This window comes from Chinchilla lanigera, unplaced genomic scaffold (assembly GCF_000276665.1).
Source record: "Chinchilla lanigera isolate Chin_1 unplaced genomic scaffold, ChiLan1.0 scaffold00054, whole genome shotgun sequence".
Lineage (NCBI taxonomy): Eukaryota > Metazoa > Chordata > Mammalia > Rodentia > Chinchillidae > Chinchilla > Chinchilla lanigera.
Genome location: NW_004955455.1, coordinates 8,659,540 through 8,680,757, shown reverse-complemented (window position 1 = coordinate 8,680,757; position 21,218 = coordinate 8,659,540). Strand labels below are relative to the sequence as shown.

Below are 21,218 nucleotides of genomic sequence, written 5' to 3'. Positions count from 1 at the left end.
GTCTTGGGTAGTCTCAGCCACATGCAGCCCCCAGGGATTTACATGCCCAAAGGGAGGAGCTGAGCCTGAAGAACAGATGAGTCTCAGAACAGCGGAGCAGGCCCAAGTTTCCCCCGCGTTAACCTGACGCGGTTCCAGATCCATCTCTGCAAACACCTACGGTTCCCACAGCAATAATCACGTTCTGAGGACTCGTTTTTTATGAGGCTCCAGTTTTCATTCGTTTTTTGGTTTTTTTGTTTTTGTCTTTTTGAGACAGGGTCTCTCTATGCAGTTCAGGCTGGCCTTGAGCTCACTTAGTAGCCCAGGCTGGTCTCGAACTTGCAACAATCCTCCTGCCTCGGCCTCCCGAGTGCTGGGATTACAGGCATGTGCTACCATGCCTGGCTCCAGTTTTCATTATATCGTATTTAAGATCCCATATCTCAATAAATTACAGCTCACTACAGGGCATTCTTCTATGGTTATTAAAAACTAGAGTTTATTTTTTAAAAATCCCGAGTATAAGGGCTGTATCACCTTTCCCTTACGTTATGCTATAAAAGCAGATTGAGCACCCGGGCATGGTGGCACACACCTGTAATCCCAGCACTCTGGAGGCTGAGGCGGGAGGATCCTTGTGAGTTCAAGGCCAGCCTGGGCTACAAAGTGAGCTCAAGGCCAGCCTGAACTGCACAGCGAGACCCTGTCTCAAAAAGATTAAAAAAAAAAAAGATTGAGCTGCCCAGCTGTCCTAATGTGTTTTTCATTTTCCCGTCTTAAGTTCTTTGGATGTGATCCTGAGCCCCACTTTCCTCATGTGTGCTCATCTGTATTTCCCATTTCAGATGTTCACCAACTGTGAAATAAGGTCCTGCTTTACCGGCAGCACTGCCAGGCTTTGTTACTGTAGTTCTCTCTGCTGCAGAATGGATTGCTAGGGTTAGATTTTTACGATTTAATGCACATCTCCTATAAGTTTGGATTTATATGACTAGATTTTGTTTTTTTTCCACCCCACCCAACACACACACCCAGTACTGGGGATTGAATCCAGAGCCTTTGAAATGAACTATGTCCCCAGCCCTTTTAAAATTATTTTGGATCAGGGGGTCTCAAAATTCTCAGGCTGGGCTCAAACTTCAACCTGCACAGAAGACTGGGATTGCAGGTGTATGAGCCACCACGCCTGGTTTGATTAGTCATGTTTCTTTCTTTCTTTTTTTTTTTATGTCTTTTTGAGACAGGGTCTCCCTATGCAGTTCAGGCTGGCCTTGAGCTCACTTTGGAGCCCAGGCTGGCCCCGAACTCGCAAAGATCCTCCTGCCTCAGCCTCCTGAGTGCTGGGATTATAAGCGTGTGACACCATGCCCGATGACTAAGCATGTTTCTTAGGTTATATTTTTTTTTTTTTTTTTGTGAAAATGGTGCTTTTTCTCCTCTTATTTCCATGGAAACTACAGAAAATTATTAGCACTGAGTTGCAGTATAGAATAGATGTGGACAGAGTGCCCAGCAAATTGGCACTCATTTATTTACTGAATAAATATTTAATGTTTGAAGCCTGGCAGCAATCTTCCTTATTAGCATTAAAATTAGGTTACACTGGTTCTCTAATATACTTAGATATTTCTTCTCTAACCTGGGCCAAAATACTTATCTTTTAAATTTAGCGCTTCTCTACAAAGTAAACTCAAGACCAGCCTGAACTGCACAGGGAGACCGTGTCTCAAAAAGACCAAAAAAAAAAAAGTCAGTTCCTTTTATACTGGACGGTGTTGAAGGCGCTGGCGACACGAGTAATTCTTGCAGTACTGTAAATCTTTTCTCTCTGCTCTGCGTTCGGCACTCGTCCTCTGGGGAAGGCCGGGTGTAGGCCTGGGCGAGTTCCAGACTGAATGGGACGCTGACAGGAGCCAGACACTGGAGTCAGCTGCGGCTGAGCAGACGTCCCTGGCTGGCGCAGAGCCAGCTGTCGCGCATGGTGCTGAGGCTAGACTTGTGGGATAAATGCAGAGGTGTGACCATATTTCTTTTTGGATACAATAAATATTTTTTTCCACCATCTGGGCTTATGGGTTGTTTTTAGTGTTCATAAAATACAAAGCATCATTTTATTTTTTCTTTTTCCGGTAATGGGAATCGAACTCATGACCTTGCACTTGCCAGGCAGGCGCTGTGCCACTGAGCTAAATCTCCAGCCCCTAAAGCAGCGTTTTAAAGACCGCTGTAATGCCTTTAAAAACACAGGCATTAGCAGTTCTTGATGCCCTTGACTGAATTCAGGCACGAGGAGTTTGATGTTAGGGAGTCTGACACAGTGATGGCTTCGTTTTGAGGGGCGTTTTCTTTATGACCTACTGTGATGCTCACCTAAGTAGTGTCTACTGCGTGTGAGTTTTAGAAACAGGTAAGTGCAGCAGCCTCTGTATCTTCACTCCTGTACACAGTTGATACTTGGCCAGGGATATAGCTCAGTGGCATAAGTGCCTGCCTGGCAAGCACAAGGTCCTGAGTTCGATTTCCGGCACCACAAAAAGAAAAACCAGTTGATATTTGGCTTCTAGTTTCTTCTCTTATTTTATTTTATTTTATTTTTTATTTTTTGGTTTTTCTCCGGTATCGGGAACTGAACTCACGACCTTGCGCTTGCCAGGCAGGCGCTTTTGCCGCTGAGCTAAATCCCCAGCCCCCTAGTTTCTTCTTTTAATAATTGTGTTTCTCTAAACCTCCCTGCATATCCTTTCTAGCTCACACACGTCAGATGTCCTTGAGTAAGGGAGCGGGAAGCAGACGCCTTGTGACACTGCAGCAGTCCTGAGATTGGTGGGAGAGTTGTTTTAGGGTGTACAATGCCTTTGTGCTGCTTCAGCACTTTTTCCTCATCTTATTTTGATTACCTACACCAGAAGGTGGCAGTTCCGTTTTGCTCATTTCCCCTTGAACACCCCGTACGGAAACGTTCATGGCGGAAGAGGTCGGCAGGAGGGGCTCCCCTGTAGGAGGCACCAGAGCCAGGCAGTGCTGTAGTTCGTGCCCCTGACTTGTGGCTGCTGAGGCAAACTGAGCGTCTGGACCCAAGTGGCTGCGCCACTGACCCTAGCTCCATCCAGTTCAGACACTTCTCTTTTTTTTTTGGGGTACCGGGAATCAAACTCAGGGCCTTGTGCTTGCCAGGCAGGCGCTTATGCTGCTGAGCTACATCCCCGGCCCAGACATTTCTTGATCCTGCTTGGTGATATGAGTGAGCTTCTCTGGGTCTTTTGGCTGGTACTTTAGGTACTTTGGCCTCTCTGTAAGGAGTGCCAGCCTTTCAGGCCTGCCAGGTGATGTGAGGCCGGCCTCTGGCTTCCAGTAGCAGCTCCATGTCAGTGTCTCCTGGGACTGCAGCTCTAGTCTGGACGCCTACATCCCCACCACTGTGCTGCCCAGCCCCAGAGGTACCTCTAGTACCACAGGTTCCCATCGTAAGAAACTAAATTTCATCTAGCTCTGAGACAGTCACCAGAGCCGTCATGGGTCACGGTGGAACAGAAAGTTGGACTGACAAAATAAGCCCTGGGTGCGGTAAGCATTACTGTTGTTGGTGGGGTGGGTTGCTTTTCTGTCCGCATGCCCTTTTCTATAGACCTATCACAGGAATTGATAAAACCACGGGAGCAGAAACCATGAAAAATCACGTTTGCATGAAATGAGAAATTGTTAACAAGGAAAAAAATCTAAACTTGTTCTTAGTCAATTTAAAAATCACTAAATTTCCTGGGCGTGGTGGCACACGCCTGTAATCCCAGCACTAGGGAGGCTGAGGCAGGAGGATTGTTGCGAGTTCGAGACCAGCCTGGGCTACAAAGTGAGCACAAGGCCAGCCTGAACTGCATAGTGAGCCCCTGTCTCAAAAAGACCAAAAAAAAAAAAAAAAAAAAAAAAATCACTAATTTTGAGCCAGGCATGGTGGCATACCCCTGTAATCCCAGCACTTGGGAGGCTGAGGCAGGAGGACTGCTATGAGTTTGAGGCCAGCCTGGGCTACACAGTGAGTTCAAGGCCAGCCTGAACTGCACAGTGAAACTGTCTCAAAAAGAAAAAAAAAAAAAATCACTAACTTTGGAGGTCATGCAGCTGTGCAATACACTATTAGTTTCCCACTAGCTTTGCTGTAGCTAACACCTCTGAAATGAGGGTTATGATAACAGTTGCCTGGGTTACTTTGCAGGAGCTTGCAGGCTGCTTTTGCAGTCTGTGAAAACAGTTTTTCACCTGAGCCTACAGAGATGCCCTGGGTGACTAAAATGGGACAAAAGCTTGGGGTTCGCACCTTCACATGTGCCTGTCCTGTTTGCTATCTTAACCCTTAGATCACATTCTACTCAGCTCTTTTTTTTTTCAGAATACCACCAAGTGATAACTTTTATTTCACAAAGATGCACAGATACGATCAATACAAGAATCTATACATTCTGTGGTTTCTAAATGTTTACCCACTAATAGTTTTTGTGAGAGGCTGTTGTCCTTCATGGTTCAGAGAAAGTCTGGATGGCTGATGTTTGTGAGATCCCAACTTTTCTTCCCTTCTACCCAGCAAGATTTCTCTGAAGTCTCGCCAGATGTTTTCTTTCCCTGTTGCTGCTTAACTTGATTTCATTTTCAAGTTGCACAATAGTCCGTTCAATCTCATAATTCTTACTGACCAAGGCTACCCGATTGGACTCCATTTCTCTCAGTTTAGATCCAGCTATAAAGTGTATATTGTTTCACTACCAGTTTAAATCTTGAATGTGTTTCCTTAACTTCTGAAGTTTTTTCTGCCCATGTTCAATCATATGAACTAGATTTTATATTTTACTTTTGTCTTTTTGAGACAGGGTCTCGTTGTGCAGTGCAGGTTGGCCTTGAGCTCACTTTGTAGCCCAGGCTGACCTCAAACTTGCAATGATCCTCCTGCCTCAGCCTCCCGAGTGCTGGGATTACAGGTGTGTGCCACCATGCCTGGCTTTGAACTAGATTTTAGTTATATACTTTCCAGGCATTGCCTCCATGCTGTAAATTAGTTCCAGATTTTTAATTCGAGCTGCTTGATGCTCTAATTGGGCCATAGACTTGGTTACACATTCTTTTTTTGTGTGTGTACCGGGAATGGAACTCACGACCTCAAGCTTGCCAGGCAGGCACTTATGCCGCTGAGCTATATCCCTGGCTCGTTGGTTACTCATTCTTGCCATGCAGTAATGTCATTGTTCTGTCCCGAGGAAGGCCTTGGATGCTCGTATCATTTCATACTGAGCAGTTCAATCGGCTGCAGCCAGTCTTTCAAATTCATTTCTCATTATGTCAGTTTCAAAAGCAGAATAATCCAGGGCTCTTAAGTAGCTCAGGTAGTTCTCAGTAGGTCGGTATCTGCAAGTTTCCTCCACTACCAGCACGGCAGCTGCTTCCCAAATGCCTGGCCCTTGATAGCCTTGATCCGAATACAGCAGCGCATACACTATGACCTCTCTGGCCACCAACCTCATGCCCACCCGGGGACAGGGTGGGCAGGGACAGTAGTCTTACCAGCATTTTCTGAGTCTTGATGGAATTTTCACAGCAGGCTTCCTCATAAGAGCTGGTACCTGTCCTTAAAAGATGAGTTAAACTGCAGTGTATTCATTCAACAAATACCACATAATGCTAAAATTGAATGACACAGTGAACTCCCTGAGGAAAAGAGAAGGGAGGGGGGTTCCCTTTATGTGTTCAAAAACAGGCAAAATTAAGTTGTTCTTTATAGATGCCTATAAAGGTTTCTGTATTAATTACTTGCCCATCATTGGGACAAAATGCTGGATACCTGCAATATAGTTTTTGTTTTTCTTCTGGTACCAGGAATCGAACTCACGACCTTGCGCTTGCCAGGCAGGCGCTGTGCCGCTGAGCTAAATCCCCAGCCCCACCTGCAGTTTAAAAGAGGGGAGGATTATTTTGGTCTCACAGTTTCAGTGGGTTCAGTCCATAGCCTGCTGGCTCCAAGGCAGAAACCACATGGCAGACCAGCACTGCAGAGGACAGCTATTCACCAGGGGATGACCAGGAAGCAGAGAAAGGGAGGAGGAGGCCACAGACTCTACCTCCCAACAGCATATTCAGATATGAGCCAATCATCTTTCAAAAGCCCCACCTCTGAATACATGAGACGTTAGGGGCACATTTTAGATCTAAACTATAACAGTTTTGTTCAATTGCAGTGATGTCTGGGGAAGGAAGCTGAGGACCAGGAAAGGCCACATTCTGTTGTGTTATCTGGTGGTGGCACACAGGTAGGTCAGACACAGGAGTGAATGAGCATGCAAGCCAGAGAAGGGGCTGGGGGTGAAGAGACCAGTTCTAGGGCCAGGGCTATAGCTCAGTGGCACAAGCACCTGCCTGACAAGTGCAAGGTCCTGAGTTCGATTCCCAGTACCAAAAAAAAAAAAAAAGACCAGTCTGGTCCTGACGCCCTCTGTATAGCAGCTGGGTGACCCCTCCTGGGACCAGTTTTTCACCTATGAAATGAAGAGAATTGAAAGTGAGGACATGGGGCAAGAAAGCACAAAAAGCATAGGGCTAAGAAAGAACTGTTATTCCTGCGAGGATGTCCCGCCACAGGAAATCACCTACCAGCATGGAGTCACCTAGGTTACTGCCAGCGGCTTTGGGCAGGAGTTTCACTACTGAAGGAAAAACAGGTCAGACTCAGGCTACGCGACCCCTTCTCCATTCCTGAGTCCGAGCTCCCTCCACCCTCTGGACTGGCTGCTCCCTGGAGGACGCCCTCCTGCCTTGGGCCACAGGCACAGGCTGCTGTGTAAGTTGGTGCTGTGGACCCTGTGAGGTTCTGGAATCATTCAGCTGGGCAGTGTCCTCCTTACGGAGGTCAGGGTGTAACTGTGCGGCAGTTACTGAATACCTCAGTTTGAAACAAACAGAAAAGATGGGAAATATTTGTGGCAAAAATAAGGAACTGGCAGATAAAACACAGACTTGGCCACCCAGGCCAATTCCTTAAGCTTCTTCCTGAGGCAAGGAGAGGCCCCACAGCCAGCAGCACCTCCGCAGCGAGGGGAGGGAGTCAGTGGCTGTGAAGAAACCAGCACGTAGGTCGCCTGCTCTGACACTCCCCAAACAGCAGTGTTAAGGCGCTGGGGCCACTGAGCCTCTGCTGCCTCCCTCCTGCTATACCTCTGCCAAGGTCGCTGTCATTTCTCACCCTCTCTGGTTCCAGGGGTTCTGCTGTCCTCACCCTGGATGTCCACCTGTGCAGCAGAGCCTGTGGTTGAGAGCTCCGTGCAGACCTGCTCCGCTGCTGGGTTCTCAGCCCAGCCTCGGCTTCTGCATCTGTAAAATGGGATGGTTTCAATTCCTACTTCATGAGAGTGCTTTGGTAACGAGGGGGAAACATAAAGAGCCCTTGGCCCAGTGACAACACACAGTGGCATTCACTCAGCCCCCACAGTCAGAAAGTACCAGGCTGGAGCGGGGAGGAACCGAAGGTAAATCCTGGGAGTGGCTGCTTAGGAGGGGACAGACGGTATGAGAGGGGAAAGAGGCCAGTGTCAAGTCCTGCAGGTGCAGGTGCAAACTGCAAAACCAGGGTAGACTTCAAATCTTGCCGGTAAGGGGTTCCAGGAGAGAGGTGGGGTTTACATGGACACACTGGGAAAGCGGGCCGAGGCCAGGCGAGTGGTGATTAACTGGGCTTCTGAAAGGGAGGGGCAGTGGACAGCTGGCCAAGACAGACCCAGAGGGAAGAGAAATAGGAGGCTGAGAAGGGAGGGCTTCGGAAGCAGGGAGAAGAGGGATTTGGGAGGACAGGCGTGGTGGATTGACAACCGGAGGTCCGTGTGTAGCACCCAGCTGAACTGAATCAGCGCGGTGCTGGGTGTGGAGGGCCCGCCTGAGGACTGTTGCCAGCAAAATAAAAGGAGAACTGGAGAGGAAGAGGTGGTGCTGTTGGTTCTCCCGGAGCAGCTTGTCATGCTGGCTTTCCTGATATGAATGAACTAGGCTGTTATCATCGAAGGTGCTCGGGACATTGCTGTCGTTGAGGATGGCTGTGGTTCTTTTCCAGGGAGCTCTGGTCCTCACTGTGAGCACTGCTGTGAGCCAGGGCTCTGGTGCAGATCCCTCAGCCTGCCGGCACAGATCCTTCATTCCACTGGTGCAGACTTTCTAGCTTCCACCATGGGCCTCTGGGCCTTCCCAGTGCAGATCCTTGTGATAGGCTTGCGTGAGACATTGTCGTGGGCTCTGGGCCTCCAGCTGGACTTGTCGGGGGCATTTCCATGGGCTCTAGGTCTGCAGCTGGACTCATACAGGACACTGCCGTGGGATCCAGCCCTCAGCTGGATGCTTTGGGTCTCTAGTGTGTGGACAGATCTCCCACACTCTTTTGCATTTGACTCTGGGTGAGTATTATAAAATAATCCTATAAATGACGTGTCCTGTATTAAATCCATTTCTTTGTAAACCCCAAACTACAACAACAAGGTACTGGGGCCCTTGGGCAGAAGTTACATTGGTGGTGGTGGGGATGGTCTAAGTTCTGAGTGGGTCTGAACAGTTTGGGGGCCTGGGAGGAGGAGCAGCTGGGGACGTGCTGTGCTGAGCAAGGGCCCAGTGTGGACAGAAAGGTGGGGTGGGTGGGCGGGAGGGGGAAGTCTGCGCCTGTCTCTTAACCTCCGGCGGCCCTGCTTTGTTTATGGATACAGGTATCCAAGTGGCTGGGGTACAGGGTGGTGCTGGATTCCAGCTGAGAGAGGAGGCCACGGTCACCCGGCAGAGGAGGGGACCAAGTCCATGGCCGCAGGACCGATTCGTAGGTAACCTCATATGCCCAGGCTGTCGGGTGACAGGTCCATGAGGTGGTCCGGAACCCAGCTCTCTGTGCGGTGATGCGTCTGGGGTGTAGCCCTGTGGATTGCTGCTGCTGCTGCTGCTGTCATGTGAGAAGTGTAGACCAAAGAGCTGGGCCAGTCCTTCCTGTCAGCCATCCAATACTGAGAGGAGCAAGGGGCAAGACCTCCAGGGAAGCAAAACAGCCCCCAACTGGAGGGACTCCAAGCTTTGGGCACAAACTGAGAGTGCTGTTGCCCACCTGCCCGCCTGGGCTTGAGGGGAACGGGCCTCTGAGGCCATTGCAGTGCCACAGTGTCACTGCCCCACACACGACACATGTTCCTACAGTCCTTGGTTCCATGACCTGGCTCCATCAAGAGAAGGCAATCTAGAGCAACAGTAACTGACAGTAACCCCCGCTCCAGCCCTAGCTGTGGGGCTCCCCCCACGCCACGGGCACTGGAGTGTGCACTCCTGCCTCCCAGGGTGTGCTGAGGGAGAGGTCATTTGTGTGATGAACTGCATCATAAAGCCACGTTTAAAGCAGACCGCAAAGCCAGGCATGGTGGCACACAGCTGTAACCCCCTGGCACTCTGGGAGGCTGAGGCAGGAGGATCACAAATTTGAACCTAGCCTCGGCAATTTAAAGAATTAGTGAGACCCCCGTCCCTGTCTCAGAATAAAAGAATCTAAAAAGAGCTGGGATGTAGCTCTGAGCAAAGGCCCTGGGTTCAATCTCTAGTACAAAATAAAAATAAAATAAAACAAAACAGAAGGCAAAGTGCTGTGTGGTGGGAAGGGCCTGACAGCGGCCTGGAGCACTGGGAATGACAGGATATGCCCCTCCCAGGCGCCCTGAGCTGCGGAGTCAGACAGACTGTGAGGCAGGCGGGCGATGTGCTCAGCCAGCCCTGCCAAGCTCATGGGGAACCTCTGCCCAAGGGTGGCACTGGGCAGGAGCTGCCAATCTGCCTGCCAGTTCTGGGCCCTCCCCCACAGGCAGGACCGGACAGCGAGGGTGCGCTATCTTTCCCAGACTTCTCACTTAGCAAGGGTCCCAAGATGCTCAGGTCCTACCCCTCCTCTCCTCCTTCCCAAGTCAATGGTCCAGAGGACAACTGCTGGTGACTGAGGATGAACCCAGCTGTAAATCTATACGTTTCCATGGGAACCAACACACTGGGCTTTTCTCTGGAAGCAAAAGTAGTGGGGTGGCCTTAAGAGACAGAACTAATCCCATGACTTAGCTGCCTGTTAGCGAGAGGTGAGGCATCTGTGCCGGGCCAGCTTTGGCTGACCTAGAAATCAAACCTAAGAAGATACATGGGACTAGGTTGTATCTGCAATCCCAGCGACTCAGGAGGCTGAGGAACAGCGATCTCTGGGGCCCAGGAGTTCAAGGCCAGCCTGGGCAACATAGTGGGACTTCATCTCAAAATAAAAAAAAAAGGGAGAGTCTAAGGACACTGATGCAGGATTTCTTTTAAGAAATCTAGCCGGGCGTGGTGGCGCACCCCTGTAATCCCAGCACTGGGGAGGCTGAGGCAGGAGGATCAGTTGCGAGTTGGAGACCAGCCTAGACTACAAAGTGAGCTCAAGGCCAGCCTGAACTGTATAGCGAGACCCTGTCTCAACAAGACAAAAAAAAAAAAAATCTATGTGCTAAATTCACAGGAAGAAAAAGCTGGTCATTGCCACACAGCTGGCAGCCCCAAGGGAGACAGCAAGTGAAACACTGTCAGAAACGGCATTCTGTGAGAAAAACTCCACACTCCTGCGGGGTTCTGGAAACACCAACCAACAGGCAGGAAGCACAGCATGACCACAAAGACACTTATAGAGCCTGTTTATTGCATAACTAGTAGGCACAAATTCCAAAACGAGTTTACAACACGTGAAGGGTCCAATACTTACAGCAACAGGATGTACAATAAAAGTGAGAAATGAGTACAGAATAATGAGTCACACGCATAAAACACATCTGAATAAAAGGCATCTCATTTTTCCTATGCAGCATCTTCTTTTGTAAGAACAAGGGTTACCTTCAACTAGGACAAGAAAGGAAAGAAAGTGGGCTGTCAGGAAGCTCACAGGGACTGCGGAGGATAAAAAAACGTGCAGCTGCACTCTTGATCTACGACTCACAGTGCCTGAGGACGGGGAAGCAGCTCCTGAGTTGTGCGTTTCTAGTTCCAATTTCATGAAATGCTGTCCTTGATCTTTGGGCCCAATGCATTGTTCTTTGGCAAGTAAGAACTATCTGGGCCGGGCATGGTGACGCACGCCTATAATCCCAGCACTTGGGAGGCTGAGGCAGGAGGACTGTTGCAAGTTCGAGGCCAGCCTGGGCTACAAAGTGAGCTCAAGACCAGCCTGAACTGCACAGTGAGACCTTGTCTCAAAAAGATTAAAAAAAAAAAAAAAAAAAAAGAACTATCTGCATTCCAACATGGAAGATGAGTTCAGTGCCTAGGAGCTCGGGTAGAGCTGCTTCCTTCTGTTTAGCCAAGTGCCAACTCATAAAGTGCACCTCTGTCCCATGAGTTTCAGGGAAGAAAGGGTGAAAAAACACATGACAGGCTGCAGATGTGGTTTGTGCAAGGCAACGAGATCTGTGTGCCAAAGGGGCTGGAACATGCATGCAGACAAGGCGCGACCTGCCAGGAGGAGCGGAGAACTCTGACACCAGCTCTCAGCCAAGGCTACGGAAATGTGCAGACATGCAGGCCTCCTAGTGCCTGTTGCTCTACCTGGGAACTCCTGTCTGAGTTTGGCACTGCAAGTTCACCGGGCAAACTCTCCTGTGGTGTTTTCACAGCTAGAAATATTTTGTTGGACCCTACATTCCTTGACTTTGTCCAGGGGCATAAAGACAATGTCCTCTGTTGCAGGCACTTGGGTGTTCTGCCGACAGCTCCCCTCCCAGAGCCTCTGTGGGGGTCTGTCTTCTCTGGGAGGCCAGGGGCATTGGCTCAGGACTGTCAATAGGCCTTTCCCAAGGACCCCGGGGAGCCTGACAGAGGGGTAGGTGTTCCCAAGGAAGAGGAGGGACAGCTGAATCCACGAAGCATGCAGATAAAGGTGTCAGGCAGTGCTTGAATTTAAGGTAAGGAGGCCCCTTCTAGAAGGCATCTCCTGGGCATCCAACAGGGATGTAGCACTTAGGGCTGTGCAGACACGTCAGTGGCTGAGTGCTGGAGATGTAGACCCTTGTGCCATGCTCCTCACAGTGTAGCAAGCCCAGAGCAGGCACACACCGTGACCTAATAAACAACGCCACGGGAGGGCTATGTTCAATGACAGTGTATGATCAACCTGTAAAGGTGTTCCCCAGTCAGGTCGGTGAAGACAAAGGCTTGCTCAGCACACGGGGAGTGACCTGTACTTTGATCATTTTGACTTCTCCACGAATGACTCTGTGGGACAGAATATACGGGTAAGAAGAGGGCTGATGGCAACTCAACAGAGGGTAGAGGGCAGTCTGCCAGTCCCGCTCAGGTGAACGCAGTATGGTCGGGAAGTGGGGCCCTTGCACTGCATAGCTCATAGGCCATGGGTGGGAGCTGTGAGAGGCAGCTTAGAGATCGAAGCTGTCCCGTGCAGTTTCCGCGGACATGCCAACATTTATAATTAGAGAGGTAGCACCAAAAGATCCAGATGTCCGGTGTCTCTTGAAAACAAAAAAAAATCAAAGTTTTGGCAACCCCAGTCCTAGTTTCCACTGGCAACATGAGTGGAGTGGGGAAACCTAACAGCTGGCCAGGGCTCCCCAGCTGGCCCTACTAGTGCCCTCTGCTGCGCACCAGGCTCACCTCACGGCGCATCGCTGGCTCCATCATGTCAGGGGCTGAGCCGCCTCCCACGAGACCCCTGCAACACGCAGGGCAGGAATGTGCTCTAACAGCACAAGAAAGGGCTTCTGAGTCATGTAAGACACAGCCTCAGCATGTTCTAGATTTTGACCTCTACTCTTTCAGAGCTTTGGGAGCGTTACGGTCAGGTAGGCACATTCTTCATGGAGTTCTTGAAAGAACTCTCATATCTAATTGCCAAGTATCAGCAAGGTAAGGGGGAAAAACTAAGACGACTGCTTACATCTTACCTTAGAAGTCCTTACAGATGACAGGACACGCGAAGCAGCTCAGGAGGAAGCTGTCAGTGGTTTAAGGAGTAACTGAGTTTTGGAGGAGGGGTACAATGCAATGTCAGTTCATGGCAGTGGTACCTGAATGGGTGGTACAGAATCAGTTATGGCTTGTTAGACTGATGCTTCTCTTTCCGCGTGTTCTAAATAAACTGCCCAGCTCAGCGGGAAAGGCAGAGTGCTTGACAATGGGTGACGGATGACAGGTATGCTCCTACCCTGAACCGTAAGTGGGACACATGTGGAGCGAGAATCTTTATCTGACTCTATGGAGACTTCAAGATGACAGGAAGATAGAAGCAGAAAATCATGATAAAAAACAGAACATTTAACATGATTCATACTATTAGAAATGGAACAATTTAGTATTTCCTCCGAGAGAGGTTGTTACACTCTTTTTTTAGAAAATGCGAAGTCCTTTCTCTGCATGCATGCTCGGAGATACCCCAAACTTAAGAGATTTTGCAGGCTGAAAAACTGACTTATTGCACAATGCTTCACAGGGAACAGGTAATGTTGATTTTTTTTTTTTTTAAAAACCAACTCTCTCAAGAAAATGTTTTACTAAAATATCTCCTTTACACTTTTACCCATAGACAGGAAGTTTTAAGGGATGGAAAAGGCTTAACAAATTCTGAGCAATGGAACTACTTTGGGTGCATACGGTCATGACCTCAACAGTTGCAGACAACACAACAGGACATCAGAAACTAAACCGGTAAACAGGCACAAAATAAGGCAAGTCGGTTAAATTAATAGTCAAAAATTTGTTAGAAAACATGCAAAAATAATACTGAGTTTTCTTTTAAAAAGTTTTAAATTGTCATTCAATGTTTTTGTAAAAATCTGAAGAGTTCCGTGTCTAAATTTGCAATCAGACTTTAAAAAGCCTAAAAAATAGAAGGGATAGCGCCCCGCGGCTCAGTTGTTGTTCTCTTTGGTAGTGATGGTGACCAGCTGCTTGGCGGCCTTGGCGATGTCATACGCGCACTGGATGACCTGCTGTGTGACCAGCTGGACGTCGGTGGGTGAGCCGGAGTCCCCCGGGAGGGCCTTCTTGCACTCTGACTGCAGCAGATAGGCACTGGACGTCAGTAAACGAAGGGAAGTCCTCACCATGTCAGACTTGGGTTTCTAAACACAAACACACAGCTGTCCGTCACGGGCTGCAAGCTGGCCACCCACCAGCAAGGGAAAGCGTGCTCCTGAAAACAATTCGAGTTGTTTTACATAGCCAGAGGCATTTCTGTTTCACATGTTTTCAACAGGGGTGCTTTAACCACAGAGTACTCTGCAGCCCACGGTATAAGAGATGTGGAGATGCTCTGACTTGAAGGGTGAAGTACATGCAGGATAGTTCAGTACTGTGTGCTATTTATTTGGGGGTAGTTTTCTTTTTTTTTTTGGAACTGGGAATCGAACTCATGACCTCAGGTTTGCCAAGCAAGCGCTTATGCCGCTGAGCTATATTCCCAGCCCCTGGGGGTAGTTTTAAAAAATACTAACCCTTGCCAGGAGTGGTGGCACATGCCTGTAATCCCAGTACTCAGGAGGCTGAGGCAGGAGGATTATTGAGACCAGCCTGGGCTACAAAGTAAACTCAGGCCAGCCTGAATTGCATAGTGAGACCCTGTCTCAAAAAGACAAAAAAAAAACCCCAAAAAACAAAAATACTAACCCATGTAGGTTATATATTTCATATATTTTACATTTTGCCATAAGCATTTAAAGTTTATTAAATTTTTTTTTTTTTTTTTTTGGTACCGGGAATTGAACTCAGGACCTTGTCCTTGCCAGGCAGGCACTTGGTTATACATTTCGGATAAAATTTCATTCTATTAATGTTTTGTCTTTTAGTATTTGGCTTCTATATCCCTGTCTTATTATAATGATTTTCTAGGTTTCAGATAGGGTCTCACTATGTAGACCAGACACGAGCCACCTCTCCTGGCCTTCCTTTTCTTAGTAAAGTAGAACAGAAATATTGCCATGCCCTATATGATTGTACATTTAAAATTATGTGCTATAAACAGTTAATATAAAGGTCATAAAGAAATTTCTTGTTCATGTAAAAGGATCTAAGAAAGTGAGTAGGAGGTGACTTACTTTGGGGAATAGTAAGGCCATTTCTGTAACAGCTACATGTATCCTCTCTGAGCAGGGAATATAACTGCAAAATAATGAAGAGGTTATTCAAAGACAGTCAACACGATTGCAAGGCATTCTTTTAATGAAGGGGCCGAGGCTGCAGTCTGCCCACCATGTGTCTCACACCAATAGAAGGCGCACAGTTATAAAGCAGGGTCTCCATTCCTTCCTGAAGTTCAACCTGGTAAAAACAATCTCCATACATGAAATGTGCCAACATTTGCTATTAACTGGGTGAGGCCACAAAACAGTATATAGACATCCCCACCTCCTCAAATTGGTCATTTGTGTCTCACAGATTCCATCTCCTTAATTTCCAGAAAGAAAAACAAGGATTTCCATGCCAAAGTCCATGAAAGTAAAAAATGAAGGACTGAAAACATTCCTTGAAATTGTGATTGAAATCTACACTTATTGGGCTGGGGATTTAGCTCAGCAGCACAACGCCTACCTGGCAAGCGCAACGTTGTCGTGAGTTCGATTCCTGGTACCAGAAAACAAAACAAAACAAAAAAAGAAATCTACGCTTATTTATTTTTTGCAATCTACACTTTCAACACCTATGTGTCATTGCACCAATGGACATGTCTAAATTCCTTTCATTCAGTTCATGTGAATTGTTGGGTGTGCTCGCTTCTGTGGCACATATACATGTGAACTGCTGGGGAATCAAAATCTTTGCTTGTGTAAGCAGGGAACACTGAGGTCTGATTCCCATATTCATTCAGGCACTTAGGTACTTTGTCACAAAGCCACCATATGCGTGCTGGTAAGGAGATGCCTAATTGCTGTCAGCACCTTCTTTCATGTTGATGAGCTTTAAGAAAACAAGCCCATTAAACACTTCCTTCTGTGTCCCACATGGTGGCACACACCTGTAATCCAGCACTCGGGAGGCTGAGGCAGGAGGATTGTTGCGAGTTCCAGGCCAGCCTGGGCTACCAAGTGTGCTCAAGGCCAGCCTGTACTGCATAGTAAGACCCTGTCTCAAAAAGACAAGAAAAGAAATCCTTCCTTTCAGGGGCCCACATGTGACACCATGTTTACAGAAACCAAATTAACATCTCTACGGCTCTGTGAGGTTGGACTATCATCACATCCATTTTTCAAATGAGAAAACTGGGGCTGGGGATTTAGCTTGGGCTGGGAATTGAGCTCAGTGGCACAGCGCCTGCCTGGCAAGCGCGAGGTTGTGAGTTTGATTCTTGGTACCGGAAAACAAACAAACAAACTGGCAAATGAGAAAACTGACCCAGAGAAGACATGCCTGGGTCTGAAAAATGTAAGAGGATGGCTGAGCTTTAAGGCAGTGGCCACAGATTTACATCTCTCTTTATAGCAAACCTCTTTCCTCTCAGGAGTGGTCATCTGGCTGCCTGTGATGGGAAAGGGCAGAAGTAAGATTGGTTTTATCCAGGATTCCTATTCTTAGTGCTCTGACAAATGACGGGTGAGGCAAGTTTCCTCTTCCTTAAAAATGTTAGCTTTTCACGCTGGGAGTATGCAGACAAAAACAGACAGACAAAGACAGCTGGGCAGGGGGTGTGCCTCAGGAGTAGAGCATATGCTCAGCATGAGTAAGGCATTTAATCCCCAGCACCATAAAAAACACAATCAGAGGATGATATCAAGCAACAGTTCTTAGACACAACATTGCTGCCGAGCCTGGGCTTTGTATTCAGGACTAACCTACAGTCCAGGACGTGGGAAAGCAGGAAAAACACTCTTGGGGCAGTCTGTAGCATGGCAGGAAATACTGCTGTGCACACTGTAGGTTTGCCCCAGCACGAGAACCCATGTGGTTGTGTTTTAAATTTTTCCTTCTAAGATCCTGAACCAAATGCCACTCAGCATCCATTAGACTTAATGCTCTCAAGGGACATTCGTATCCCATTTTTTCAACTATGAAGTTGGATGCTGAATAAAGATTACCATTAGCAATTGCTGTTCTTCATCTTTGTAAGAAACTCAGTATCAAAATTATTTTACTACTGCCTACATTTTAATTAAGTCATTACATTTCAAGAAAATGGTTTATAATTATCTAAAAATGCCATCCAATGGGAAATCCTTTTACCTTTGTGAGCAATTAGATCCCTATATGACACACTAACCCGAAATGTCAATGCCCAAGAAGCAACTTACAGACAGGAAGGCACAGAAGGCACCTAGTCACACAGACTCTCGTGAAGAGGGAAGGACCGAGTTCCCAGCAACCACTTCTTCCTATTAATATCACAGCAGCTGAGAGCCGTGCCCGAGAGTTTCACGCTGTATTTTGTTTTGCCGGTTACCGTTTCATTTTGAGAAATACAACTCACCCTTTCTCCACTAGATAGAGAAAGCATTTTTCCTAAAGCCATCTCTTCAAAGTTCACTCCTTATAAACTATTTTGGGAAGTCTTGGATAAGCAAAAAAGGAAAGCATGTGCACGCGGAGGTCTCCTCCTCTGTCAGAGGGAGCTTGTGTCCACAACTTCAAGTTGGCTCCCGTCCTCAAATACAGCTTTTGTGTCTAATACGCTGACATCCCCGAAGCAAGAAGGGGTGAGGCAGGCGAGGCAGCGGGGCTGCAGGAAGGTCAGGGACTGAGGGGGCTTTCTGGGCTCAGGGAACCAGGACCAAGCCTTGAAGTGCCTGCACGGACTACAGTCTACCTAGGGTGAACTTGAGCAACAGCTCAGCAAAACTAGAAAACAAGAAAAACAGGCAAGGCTTTCTTTAGTACAATGCAAGGTTATAAATGAAAGCACCTTGGATGTACAAGTAAGCAGAGATTCTAACAGAACTTGAACAGTTTATAAAATATAAATTCCCTAGGCCAATTCTGGTTAAAACCGAAAGCATACGCTAGTGATTAAAATCTCTGCATCATTCCCTCATGGTCTTAAAGAAATAGATCATAAAAATGTGTTAAGTGGATTTTTACATCTTGAAAAAAAGAGTCTTTCCAAGTTGAACCACACACCGTACTGCAATCTTTCAAGCCACCGAGAGCCTCAGGACAGATTTTTGTATTTTCGACCACTATCAAAGATAGCAATGCAGTGTGAGCACATTTTCAGTTTGGAATACCAGCACTGAACTGGCAGAAAGGAAAATCGGAACACACTGATAGATGGGGTGGGGAGCATACAGGAAGGAGTTATTCTTGCATCAAGATTACTCAAAATGCTGCCAAAACTACTGTGGAATGCCGCAGGGCACTTCGCTCTGCACAGTAAGATATGGGTCACCCGCTGCCAGGACTGTGGCCCTGGCTGAAGGTACTATAGGTGCTTACAAGACGTGCACTGCGAGAGGCTTGGCAGAAAGAGAATGCCTAGGAGCTAAGAAGGAAAACAGCCACAAACTTTCCGCAAAAGGAGCCTGTGGAATTGTATAGATTCTTCTTTTCCTTGAGGACTTCCCGTTGTCCATCCATGAGGACTAGTTTTTATCTCTCAAGGAACACACAGTATTCCTCTTCTCTATGGCAGGAAATTATACTGGGGCAAATCAGAGTGGTAAAAATAAGAAAAAAGATACAGATGGTACAATAGATTTTTTTTTGGTGCCAGGAATTGAACTCAGGGCCCTGAGCTTACCAGGCAGGCGCTGTGCCGCTGAGCTACAACCCCAGCCCAAAAGCTACACATGGAAGGATGGCACAGCAGCGTCAGGAATAGAGAGAACTCCAGGCATGGATGCATTTTTTTTCCCCACTTGTGGACCTGCAGATTGAAGCCAGGGCCTCATCCATGCTAGACAAGCTTTCCTACCGCTGAGCTGCTTCCTCAGCTCTTCCCATCTTGAGGCAGGGTCTCAAAAAGCTGCTAACTTGCCCAGGCTGGGCTTGAACCTAGGATCGTCCTGCTGCAGTATCCCGAGCAGCTGGGATTGCAAACACACACCACAGTACTGGGCACAGCTGCATCTTTACGAAGCAGAGTGTGGAGGCAAGAAAGAAAGCAGTACTGTGTTCCTAGAAGGCCTTCGGTCTGTGCACAGGGTATGAGCTTCTCCCTGAGGTCCTCAGCTTTGCTGACCTAATGTGTGGCGTTATTCTTGGCCACGGACAATTGCTGTTTTCTCAAACCCAAAGGGTGATAGCAAACAATGTTTTATGAGTGTGTCTAGGTCTGGCCCACCGTGGGAAATCAGGACATCCTGCAGAACATTGCACAACTTACCAGAATTCTCAGAGAACAATGGATCAGTACAGCAAGATTCAGTCTCTTCCTTCCAGTAAGAAATCACTGTGGGCTATGCTTCTGCTCCAAGGGTCAGGCTCTCCCTGCACCACTGAGAATCTTAGAAGTTTATACACGCATGCTTGCACATACACACAAGGGAGGCAGGTAAGAAATAAGAAATCGGGCTCCTCTTAGAATGTCTTCTGTCTCGGTAACCATATCCCTAGCAGAGGGCAACTCTGGCAGCAGCAGTGGCCAGAATCGCCCACAGGCTGTGAGGAAGTTTCTTTCCCTCTTTGCTGAGAATTAGGACTGTCACTGCCCCAAATACACTGCAGTTTTATTAGGCACATTTATTTCAGAGAGCTTCCAAACACAATGGAGAAAAATAAATATATTATGTAAAAATCCCAAAGAAAATCTAACTTGTGTGTTTGTTTTTCAGTTTTCATCTACCTAAAAGCCAGCAAATTAGAAACAAGTCCCACTCAGAACTTGAGCAGTGTCCCTGTTGGAGCATGAATATATGTTCTCCCAGCATAGGACCACAGCCCCTTACCTGTCATGTTTATTTTCCTGGGCTGCTCTTAAGAGCTCCTGTATGTTTTTGGTGATCTGTTCCGTCTTCCGGATGACGTCCTCGGTGCTGGGGAGCGTGGGGCTCGGTGATGCGTGGGGTTCTGTCGCATCTGATACTAAGCTATCCACTGGCCACACCATGCTCCTCTGCCTGCCCTTTCGGCCTGACCTGTGAGCAGTAAAGAAGTGGGTGAGGATGACGGTGCTGGTGGCTGCTTTAGTCTCTAGGAGTTCCATCTGCACTGGCCGAACACACAGCAAGCTGGTTTTGCGGTTTCCCTTATCCTGTCTAGCAGGAAACTCACGGCAAGGCCCTGCCTCACCAGCTGGCAGCTACAGCACACCCAGAGGCTGTCTCCTTCTACCCTGGGGCTGGAAGTTAGGGCTCTCATAGAAAGGGTGCGGAGGGGAAGGGGAAGAACTGAAGAGCGTAGGGTGTGGCATTCTAAAGCCAGCTCAAATGGAGATAACCCCGTGGGGATACAAATGGAGAATGTAATCTAACGTCAACTTCACTGTGAAGTAAAATACTGATTTTAAGTGCAGTGTGAAGGCCGAGAAACACATCTAACATGCCGGTAAAAGGACAAAAAGCCACATGGGAATAACGTGGTGAGTTGAGAATGAAGGTAAACTACAAACATACGCTTGAACGTTTTAAGATCTTATAGATCTGAAAATAGGGTCAAGGGCTGTAGGTGCCACGGCCTGCCAGGTCCCTCCCAGCACACCCTTCCCACAGAGGTACCCCATGTCTTCTGGCTCCATGTCATTGGGCGTGTTGTCATAGTCACTCTCAGGGGTGCTGTTCTGTTTCTCTAGCCTGGAAGCCTACAAGCAAGAGAAGGGAACCACGTTAGTTTAGAGCATAAGACGCTTCTTCAGGGTCCTCATAGGGAAGCATTAACTGTTAGGCACCCAGATCTCATTTGGGGTAGGAGCCAATCCTTTACTGCAAATTTAGTAAAAGATGAACAGTGGATCCAGACAATAGTTTCTTTCTTTCAGCACTGTTTTCTTTTGAGCTTAGTGGCCATAAACAGATCCTTGGTACCAATTAAGAAACCAACAAGACATGGAAGGCTGTCTCATTTAGTTCTCAAAAGAATATGGAATTTAAATAAGTAAGCACACATGTAGCTGGGCATGGTGGTATATGCCGGTGATCCCAGCCTTTCAGTAGGCTGAAGCAGGAGGATCACAAATTTAAGGCCAGCTTAGGCAACAGCAAAACCCTGTCACAAAGTAAAAAAAAATTTTTTTTTGATACCGGGAATCGAACTCAGGACCTTGCATTTACCAGGTAGGCGCTTGAACTGCTGAGCTATATCCCCAATTCAAA

General features: G+C 47.7%; 1 protein-coding gene and 1 pseudogene across 11 annotated transcripts in view; both read right to left on the bottom strand.

Moving 5' to 3' along the window:
• Positions 1 to 4,550: 4,550 nt before the first annotated feature.
• On the bottom strand, positions 4,551 to 5,489 carry LOC102015924 (annotated as a pseudogene).
• A 5,741-nt stretch (positions 5,490 to 11,230) lies between these two features.
• Positions 11,231 to 21,218, bottom strand: part of Git2 (G protein-coupled receptor kinase interacting ArfGAP 2) — a 58,310-nt gene continuing 48,322 nt past the window's right edge. For 8 of the 11 annotated variants that reach the window (XM_005396437.2, XM_005396431.2, XM_005396434.2 and 5 more), the window contains 4 exons: positions 20,625 to 20,707; positions 19,857 to 20,045; positions 15,081 to 15,144; positions 11,231 to 14,108 (listed from right to left, as the gene is read on the bottom strand). In XM_005396437.2, the coding sequence (XP_005396494.1) occupies positions 13,896 to 14,108; positions 15,081 to 15,144; positions 19,857 to 20,045; positions 20,625 to 20,707 (549 nt within the window). In that variant the 3' untranslated portion in view covers positions 11,231 to 13,895. Of the gene's footprint in view, positions 14,180 to 15,080; positions 15,145 to 19,856; positions 20,046 to 20,624; positions 20,708 to 21,218 lie in introns of all 11 variants that reach the window. The other 3 variants (XR_262844.2, XR_001236294.1, XM_013520335.1) reach the window with 3 other exon arrangements.